General features: G+C 38.9%; 1 protein-coding gene across 7 annotated transcripts in view; it reads right to left on the bottom strand.

Annotated features, from left to right (window-relative positions):
• Window positions 1–10,517, bottom strand: part of AKAP10 (A-kinase anchoring protein 10) — a 60,152-nt gene that overhangs the window by 9,022 nt on the left and 40,613 nt on the right. For 4 of the 7 annotated variants that reach the window (XM_033422790.2, XM_033422789.2, XM_049702435.1 and 1 more), the window contains 4 exons: window positions 10,114–10,223; window positions 7,192–7,274; window positions 2,413–2,465; window positions 1,703–1,798 (listed from right to left, as the gene is read on the bottom strand). In XM_033422790.2, the coding sequence (XP_033278681.1) occupies window positions 1,703–1,798; window positions 2,413–2,465; window positions 7,192–7,274; window positions 10,114–10,223 (342 nt within the window). Of the gene's footprint in view, window positions 1–1,702; window positions 1,799–2,412; window positions 2,466–2,680; window positions 5,550–7,191; window positions 7,275–10,113; window positions 10,224–10,517 lie in introns of those variants that run through there. The other 3 variants (XM_033422792.2, XM_033422791.2, XM_033422793.2) reach the window with 3 other exon arrangements.

Raw genomic sequence — 10,517 nt, 5'->3', positions numbered from 1 at the left:
AGGTGGTGGAGGAACTGGGAGTCTTTGCCTGAAGAGATAACTGGGGGCGCTAAGGGGCTGCCTCCAATTTGCTGGGTTATTTGTGTGGCTCTTGTGGGCACAGCTGGTGAAGCCATAGAAAAACAGAGTATTCAGTTGGGGGCAAGTCAGAATTTCCTAATAATTACTGTTGTTGACCTCCAGGTAAAGATGGCAGATTGATCACATCCATTCAATTCACTCCTTCCTAAAGTAGTACTTAAAAAAAAAATAACCCAGAGAGTCCGCCTGCTGATGCAGGGGACAGGGGTTTGTGCCCTGGTCCGGGAGGATCCCACATACCGCGGAGCGGCTGGACCCGTGAGCCATGGCCACTGGACCTGCGCGTCCGGAGCCTGTGCTCCGCAACGGGAGAGGCCACAGCAGTGAGAGGCTCGCGTACCGCAAAAACAAACAAACAAACAAACAAAAAACCAAACAAAAAAACCAAAGTCACATGAAAGGGAAAAGTGAGAGAAGAGGCAACAACAAAATGGAAGAGTGTAAATGACTTAGTAGATCCAAAAAAAAAAGTAATCGATATTCACCTTTATCTTTATTACTTCCTTTCTGCTTTCTTTGGGTTTCATTTACTCATTTTCTTAAGATAGAAGACTGTGACTTTTCCTCTTTTCTATTATAAATATTTAATGCTATAAATTTACCTATAAGAACTGCTTTAGCAGTATCCCACAAATATAGTTGTCCCTTAGTAATGGTGGGGGATTGGTTCCAGGACCCCTGCAGATACCAAAATCCGAGAATGCTCAAGTGCCTTCCATAAAATGGCACAGTATTTGCATATAACCTACACGCCTCATCCTGTGTATCTGAAATCACCTCTAGCTTACTTGTAATACCTAATTCAGTGCAAATGCTATGTAAATAGTTGCCAGGCCATGGCAAATTCAAGTTCTGCTTTTTGGAACTTCATGGAAATTTTTTTTTTTTTAATATATTTTTGATTCGTGGCTGGTTGAATCCATGGATGTGAAACCTTCAGATGTGGAGCCCACGAATAGGGAGGGCAGATTCTACTATGTTGTGTTTTCAGTCCAAAATATTTTCTCATATTCCTTTTGATTTCTTCTTTGACTAATGGGTTGCTCAGGAGTATGTTAATTTCAAAATATTTGGGGATTTTCCACACACCTTTCTTTCTCTTTTATTTTTTTTTGGCTGTGCCACACAGCTTGTGAGATCCTAGCTCCCCGACCAGGGACTGAACCCAGGCCCTCAGCAGTGAAAGCCCAGAATCCTAACCACAGGACAGCCAGGGAATTCCCTCCATATATCTTTCTGTTACTGATTTCTTGTTTAATTCCTTTATGGTCAGAGAAGAAACTGTATGCTTTCAATCCTTTAAAATTCATTGAAAGCTTACAGTTTGTCCTCCCTACACTTTGGAAACTGCTTCCAGGAAGTGAACTAGGGATCATCTCAATGTTACCTTCCTTTCAAGGATTAAAGTCCTCTACTGCGTGTTGTCTAATATCTGGAAATAGCTGTTTCATTTAGTTTGTCAGTTTTCTAGTTGTTTATAATGAGAGGGCAATTCCTATAGCAGTTAACACTTCAACAGCAGAAGCAGAAGCTCCCTTATGTCCTTTTAAATTTTTGTGTCTCTGGGATCTAATTCTCTTCAGTTTTACACACGCTAGATCAGAACACAAATCATCCTTACCTTTGTGGACTTCTCTAACGGCTGATCACACTGTGCCTGCTGCATAACATCACTGACTATCATTTTAGCAATCTTCCAAGCTAGCTCTTCCTGGGCCTATAAAAGTAATTAAACTGTTGATAATGGTTATTCACTAGAAGAATAAGCAAACATTATTAATGTTCTAAACACACCTGTATATGCATATCATTTCTACTTATTTGGGAAGAAGCACGTCCCCACGTATGAAAGGACCCGGGCCACCCTCTGGTCGTGATATATTAACATGCTCTTCACTGTCTATCCGACATCATGACTATTTTCATGTTAGGTGGTCAAAACATCTTTCTTTTTCCACTCTCATCTTTCAATGTACTTAACTATTCAAAAAGCAAGCCTCTACTGCTGAAAGTATAACAGACAGTGAGGAAGGAAACACTGAGCTTTTGTTTCTACACTGTTACTGGTGCCTCTGCTGATTAATGGAACCTTGACTGCTTGGATATTTTTCACTGGCCAGACTCTGGACTGAGGATACCTCCACTGCCTCTACCAGGCAACTGTGAGATGCTACGGAGGGCCAACCCCTTCTTGTTATCTCCTAGATAAGGAAGCAGCGATGTACCATGCTGCTTAAGCAAGGGAACTAAGGAAAGAGAAAACTCGAAACCTTGCTTAGAGTAAGTGTCCCTTATAAACAGGAATCTGTTTACACTAAAAGCAGAATTTACCTCATCAGTATTTCCTTGCACCCATTTCTTCATAGCTTGAGAGAACATGGATCCTAGTAAACAAAGCCAAAGTTGAATGTAGACCTCATGCGTAATTTTACATTAAAAAATGCTCTTATATAAACATCTATTTCCCAGCTTTTAAAAGATATTCTTTTTTTAAAGATGTATCTTTTTTAAAAGATACTATTTTTGGGGTACAACCTCACCCCAAAATTAAGGAATATTACCATTAATAAAAACTGATTATATTGGCTCCACAGCAGAGTATTTAACTTGCAAATATTATGGTTTGAAAAACTTTGAAAAGCTGTTTTAGAGCTCTAGATGTTTCTTCTATTCTCCTCACTTGATGAAAGAAACTATCATCTAGTGTTAAATCTGCAGTAAACATTCAAAGATCAAATAAAACCATGACCAGGATCTGGTCTTGAGATAAGAATCTAGCAATACATCAGGAGATGTCATGTATATAAATCTTTTGGATCAGCTCCTATACAAAAGAGCTTCCAGTGCAGATTATGCCGCTACATGCTGGATCTCTGGTCTGTGTAAATTTGCTGGGTAAGCTCAGAGTTTTAAACAGCCATGCTCTGTCCAGGCCATAATACACCTCAACTTCCCAGGAGACACACAAGTCTATCTACATCTGTACTCTAGATGCTGAGGAGTCACCAAGGACGTAGGCTAGCCTCTATTTCCAGGTATAAAATACACAGCTTATCCTTTCATTAATACATATAGGCTCACATCCTAACTTTGCCTTAAACCAAGTGGTTGGTAGATTATTTCTTAGGCAAGATCCTGATTAGTTCAATGACTGGGATATGCTATAGTAAACTGCAGCATTCATGAAAAAAAACAAAACCTGTATCCTTTCCCCTTAATATATTTTTATTTTATTTATTTTTTAAAACAATGGCTTTCTTTTTTTTAAAATTATTATTACAAATTTATTATTTATTTATCTATTTATTTTTGGCTGTGTTGGGTCTTCGTTGCTGTGCACGGGCTTTCTCTAGTTGCATCGAGCTGGGGCTACTCTTAATTGCGGCATGTGGGCTTCTCATTGTGGTAGCTTCTCTTGCTGCGGAGCACGGGCTATAGGCGTGCGGGCTTCAGTAGTTGCAGCACGTGGGCTCAGCAGTTGTGGCTCGCAGGCTCTAAAGCGCAGGCTCAGCAGCTGTGGCACACGGGCTCAGGTGCTCCGCAGCATGTGGGATCTTCCCGGACCAGGGCTCGAACCCGTGTCCCCTGCCTTGGCAGGCGGATTCTTAATCACTGAGCCACCAGGGAAGCCCAATGTTTTGTATTATTAGCTAAAAGTTTGAACACTGATCTAGTTAAATTTTATAGCCAAGCAGAGCCAGCAGGGCCACAACATTACATACTCTGCCTATAGTCTCACCCCTGCCGCAATGCTCTGTCCTCGGGCTCCCCTGCAGTCACCCTGTTGGCAGCGTACTTGTGAACACTTCCTCCTCCTCTTCTAATGCCCTCTAATGTCTTTGACTCCTGTGCATCCCTGCCCCCTTTAACAAGGAGCTTCATCAGGATTCCATTCCGTTCAGCGCTTTCTCTCTGGGGCATCTCATCCCCTCCTGTGGCTTTAACTTCCTTCAAAATGCAAATAACTCAAAAACTTGTCATTGGGTGTCAAACCAATACTTACAAATTGTCCTAAGGCACCTCAAACATAACATGTTCCGAGTTGAGCTCTTCTATCTCCCATGTACTCTTTTTCTTGTAGCCTCTATCTCAGAAATTAATTTAATCCTCTGTTAAAAATTAACATCATAATGCTTCATCTAGAGAACTGATATTAGAAAACTCATCTGCTTTCCTCATCTGCTCTCCGTAGGAAATCTGTCACCAAATTCCACCTTGGATGTAGTCTCCTGAATTCCCCCTTGGAAGTCTTATAAATCTGACCTTCTAGTTCCTGCTACCACTACCTATCCTCGGATCCTCTTTTTCTTCTATCTACATTACTAGCAAATTACACTACCTGACTACTACCTGAATCTCTGATACCAGTCTCTCCCCAACTCCAATTCATTCGCAGACTACAGCCAGAAAAATGCATCTCACTGCACCCTGATTAGAAATCTCTGGTGCTCAACAGACAGTACCGCAGGCTTCTTAGTATGACATGCGCGGGCTTTCACAGCGTACACGCGGCTCTATCTCCCACCACTGCACCGGTGCACGAGGAGACTGCCACTGCAGGGACTACCTTCTCACAACATCCTCTACAATTCCTTCTTGTTACACTTTCTCCTAGATGATGTGAAGGTAACTTTTAAAATTACCTTGCTTGCCCTGAAAGCAAAGTTCTCACATTCTCAGAAGCTTCTGAGATACACCCACCCCAAAACATAGTCCTTTCTTCTGTGCTCTACTATCAGAGCTTTAAAATCCAAAATGAAACTACAGGTTGGTAAATGACAAACATTCTTCGCAGCTGCCCTCAGCAAGGAGATGAAGGGGGACGAAGCAGAGCTGAACTGCAAACAAACGTGGTGTTCTGAACCAAAGCTCGAGGCTGCGCTCTATCTGCTCTGTGATCCGTAACGAGTTACCATTTCCCTGATCCTCAACTTCTTCACCTGTAGGAGAAGGAGGCGGTACCCACAGATGTATCATCTACGATTCGAATGAGCCAGGGCTTAGTCCCCCGTTCCGCTCAGGTGTCTACTCAAAATGCTACTTCCTCAGTGAGACCTTTCCTGACAACCACTTCTAAGACTGCACTACCCACCACTCTTCCAGTCCCTCACTCTGCTTATTTGTCTGTGTATAAACACAGACAGACAGACACACACACTGTATTTATCTGTTTACTGTCCCTCCACTATAACGTTAGTTCCATGAGGGCAGGAATCTCATTTTCTTCCCAGTATTTAGAGCAGTAGATGCATATAGTAGGCACTCAAATGTTAGAATGAATGAACAAACGAATAATATGAAGAGACTGAATGAATAGAATAAGCAGAGACAGTGATTTGGGGAAAAGTTTTTTGTACATCTTACCTTCATCTTTACTCATATATCTTTAATATATGTTAATTCATATAATACAAAAACAAACTGCAAACACCCAACACTTATTCTCTGGAGCAGCAGCACCTTATGAGCTGTCAAAGGAATAAGACCAGCTTCAGAAAAAAAACCCACACAGCTCAGAGACTCTATTATTACTGGAGACCCCATTACCCTCTCTGACAGAAGCTACCTGATGACAGTGGAGGCATTCCTGACCGATACCTCCAGAGGTTGTCCAGCACTTTCTCTACACCTAGGCTACCACTGATCTCTTCCTAGTATTCAACTTCTACCCAATAAAAGACACTACTGGACTGTAAGTTTCTTAACAACAGGCTCTGTATCTTCTAACTGCCCCGTGAGTCTGAGTGCACGGAGGCACTCAATAATTATTTACAGAATGAGCTGTGCAGACTTCCTTCGGTCTTTACACTTTCCCAACTGTGTACCTCAGACTTCTCTGGCTAAATAGGAAATAAAATCAATTTTTTGGATAAACTAATAAAGACAAATAGGTTAACAGGCCTTTTCTTCGTTTAAATTATTTCAACAATTGTTGCACTTTTTGTTTACTCTGTTAATTTATATCTGACCCCAAAGTAGATTATTCATCAACATAAAAGTGGTGCAGGGCTTCCCTGGTGATGCAGTGGTTAAGAATCCGCCAATGTGGGAGACACGGGTTCGAGCCCTGGCCCGGGAAGATCCCACATGCCACGGAGCAACTAAGCCCATGAGCCACAACTACTGAACCTGCGCTCTAGAGCCCATGAGCCACAACTACTGAAGCCCACGTGCCATAACTACTGAAGCCTGCGCGCCTAGAGCCCGTGCTCCACAACAGGAGAAGCCACCACAATGAGAAGTCCGCGCACCACAACGAAGAGTAGCCCCCGCTAGCTGCAACTAGAGAAAGCCCATGTGGCAACGAAGACCCAACACAGCCAAAAATAAACAAACAAAATCTAAAGTTAGTAACTATTAAAAAAAAAATGTGGTGCAAATCATTACCTAAACAATTCGTGTATTAAAAAATAAGATAAACAGAATAGAAATGCAGTTCAATTCAATAGGAAGACTGCCAATAGCTCTTAATTTTAAACACACTTATCAAAATGGAACATTTTCTTCTAACAAAAGTTAGTATCTTTTACTCAAGATAATACTGTCAATCCAATCACACTGAAAATTTTCTACATATTATCGAATGGACCCACAGTGGTTTCCTAAATCTTCCTGTGTAAACCAACTGTTTGGAAGCTGAGCTCAGTCACAAAGAGTATGTCTGTGTTTAACTCTTGGAATTAACCAAGCACTCTTTTGCTGATTAAACAAAGGATTTCAATTTCAACCTATTAATATTTTCCACATGTATTTCATAATAACTTTCAGCAATTTAGAGGAAATTTAGTAAAATAAAGGGTATCAAGATAAGCCTCAAGTTCAACCTGGATTGGGTATTTTGCCTTTAAATCAAAAGGTGAAGAGTATCTTTTCATGCACATGCGCCTTCTGTAATGGTAAAGCAAGTTCAGTAACTTCTGATTCAGAGAGAGACTGCACTGAGACCTGATAACACGAAGCCCTTGCACTCGCTCGTGACTATAAACACAAGGTCAAGAGATGGCAGTTATCTGGCAAAATAGACAGTTTAAATCTTCAACGATGCTTTACTTACTGTCAGTAACTAATGTGAGTAAAGGCTTGATACAACGTATAAAAAACACCACAAACCTTTCGATTTCTTTACATCAGGTTCAGGCTCAGATTCTCGGATGAACTGCCCCAAGTCACTAACTCTTCCAAATGTCATCTTCCTAAATAAGTATGAAAAGAACATACTTTCTAAAAATCAATTTAAAATTTTAAAAAAATAATTTTTAAGCATCTTTTCTAGATCTAGAAAGCTAGAAATACAATTTATATCTACCCCATGTTACTCTAAGTGGGGCTAATTTCAAAAAGAACTGTCCCCACAGAAAGCAATCTTTAATTCAATGCAATTCCATTCAAAATCCTCAAAAAGTTTACGAAACATGAGTTAACAGATAATTCACAGCTCTAAAATTCATACAGAAAAGGCACGCGCATAGCCAAGATAATTCTGTAAAAGAAACAAAAAGGTAAGACTTGCCCTAACAAGATAAAAATATAATTATATACATTATAAAGCTATAGTAATAGAAAGCAAAGTTAAAAGGCAAAAAATACAGTGAGAGGTCTTATTTTTAATAGATGCAGTAACTGATAATTAATAACCATAAACATACAGAACTCCAACAAACCACTAAGAAATTACCCAACAGAAAAATGTGAAAAAGAGATGATAGTCAATTCACAGAAGAAAAACCTGAACAACCAACAAACATGACAAGAGAAGCTCAATCTCATAAGCAACAAACCCAGATTGGTAAAACATTTAAAGTCTGATATTATTTATTGTTGACAAGGATGTGGGGAAAATTAGTAACTTTATTAATGATTGGTAAGAATGTAAAATGTACAGATCCTTTTACAGGTAAACTGTAAACTGGTTAAGGGCTATGAAAACTTTAAATCTGCTTCTTGGTACAAGGAAATATAAAAGGAAGTCTTTGCTATACTGTGTATCACAGTAAAATTGCAAGCCATTTAAATAACCCATTAATACCAAAATAGCCAAATAGTAACATACCACATTATGGAAGATTTTGCCACAGTTATGAGCTATAATTAATATTATTTATGGAATACTACAACATAGTTAAAAATGAGGTAAATATGCACAGACTAACACAGAAAAATCTCCAAACTCACTATGAGTGAAAGCACAAGATACAGCATAGAGTATAACACCAGTTACATAAAAATAAGCAAACAAAAATATACACAATAACATAACAGTGACTATCCTGAGAAGGAAGGGGGGGAAATAAGCATTGGTGTGTAATCAAAGGGCACATTAGCCTTATCTGTAAATTTAATTTTTGTAAGAAGAGAGTAATATATTTGTAATTAAAAGTTAAAAGAAGAAAAAAGAATCCTATGATGCCTATATATTACTTCATTTCTGGCAAAGTGAATCTTATTTTAGGGACAGCCTTCCTAATAAGTCATCAATGAATATATGGGTGCCAATATAGCAACTGATACAAATTTGTTTGCCTTTAGAAAAATTTCAGGAAGATGCTAAAACCATAAAACTAAAACAAACACTGAAAACTGTCTCTAAAGATGGAGAAAAATAATTATTTCTCTATTTATGACCCATTTTATAATTTAAAAAATATGTATATTATACACTATATTTTACAAATTTAAATTTTATAAATTAAAATATATTTATTTTACACACAAAAAAAACTATAGAAGTAAAACATCTTGCAATTGATAGACTTTCTTAAGTCAGGTTTGAAATAAATGAACCAACCATTCCTTAAGAATAAATATCATCTTTGGGAATTAACTCATTTAGGCTTACTGTCCGCCATTTCCTAAAATAAGAAATAAAGATTACTACAACACTGATACAGCTGAAGACAATGTGGTCAAAATAACCTTCTATTTACTTCAAAGTATTTTTCAGACTTCTTGGTCTCCCAAATATCAATTTACTTTCTGGTAAAAGCAATTAAACATGTTGAAATCCCTTTTTTATGGTACTGCCAGGACTGGGGTGCGGTAATCATGCCTTTACACAGGTTTCTGTGTTTTCAAGCCATCTTTAGGGAAGAGGAAGTGATTTTATGATTTGATCTGTGGTAAGGATCAAGAAGTGCTGTAACACAGGAATCACTGTCTTTCTGTTACAGGAAAAAATAAAGAACCAAGTTAATTCTTAAATACAAAGGAATCATTTTATTCCATTTTTCCAAGTATAGTTGGTTCTCCGTATCTGCAGGTTCCACATCCACAGACTCAACCAACTGCCGACTGAAAACTTTAGGGGAAAAAAAGCCAGAAAGTTCCAAAAAGCAAAACTTGAATTTGCTGTGCATTCCAACCATTTACATAGCATTTACATTGTATTTACAACTATCTACATAGCACTGACATTTTATTAGGTATTATAAGTAATCCAGAGATGATTTATACAGGCTTAAAATACTAGGCCACTTCCTATAAGGAACTTGAGTATCCTCAGATTTTGGTATCCGAGGGGGTCCTGGAATCAATCCCCTGCAGTTGCTGAGGGATAACAGTAATAGTTATACAGTCCATGATGAACCATATCGGCATCTTTGTAGTTTAGTTTTGGTTTTAAGAGAGAGACTTTGAAATAGCTAACATATGAACCCAATGAAATGTGGAAGAGAGAGCCTAAAACACACTATGTAAACATGACACGCATCAGAGTCGTATATGGTGGTAGAATAATGATGTCAATGATATTTACCGAGTGTTCACTGACATCCGGCAATGTTTTAAATGCTTTTCACGTATTATATCATTTAATCCCCTCACCAGCCCAAGGAAGCAGGAATATTATCCTCATTTTACAGATGAAAAACCTGAGACGCGAAGAGGTTAGGTATCTTGCCATAAGCGGCTGAGCCAAGACTGAAACCCAGGAAGTCACTCCTGAGCCTTCAGCCTTAACCATGCTCTAGTGCACTGCAGGTATATTCAAGAGAGTAGAACACAATTTTTAAATTAAAACATAGAAAAGATGCTCACCCTGCATATGTCCGTTGATACAAAGATCCTGGATCCAGGCTTGCAGCATCCACAGTTATCGCCTCGTCAAAGTTTTTCAGAATTCTAACGCCGGCTTTTTTCACGCTAGACTACGAGAGAAATCGTGAAATTAGTAGTATGTTACTCAGGAGCCAAATCAGTCCCGGGTTGGGAGTAACAGAGTCGCACAAAATCTTCAGTGTTTGAAACACATGCACTTTTCACTCAACCCTGTCACTAATGAGATGTTTAACAGCAATGATTCTGAAATGTCATCTTGAACATAAGTACAGGAGGGAAGCACAATACTAAAGCGTATGACACATGCGTCTATGTGGCAAATGTATTTTCCTTAATGACTGAAGTTCCAACAAACGTGCTTATGTTCCCAAAACTCCCATTCT

This window comes from Orcinus orca, chromosome 19 (assembly GCF_937001465.1).
Source record: "Orcinus orca chromosome 19, mOrcOrc1.1, whole genome shotgun sequence".
Lineage (NCBI taxonomy): Eukaryota > Metazoa > Chordata > Mammalia > Artiodactyla > Delphinidae > Orcinus > Orcinus orca.
Note: the sequence above shows the minus strand (reverse complement) of the source record. Positions and strands in the feature narration are given on the sequence as shown.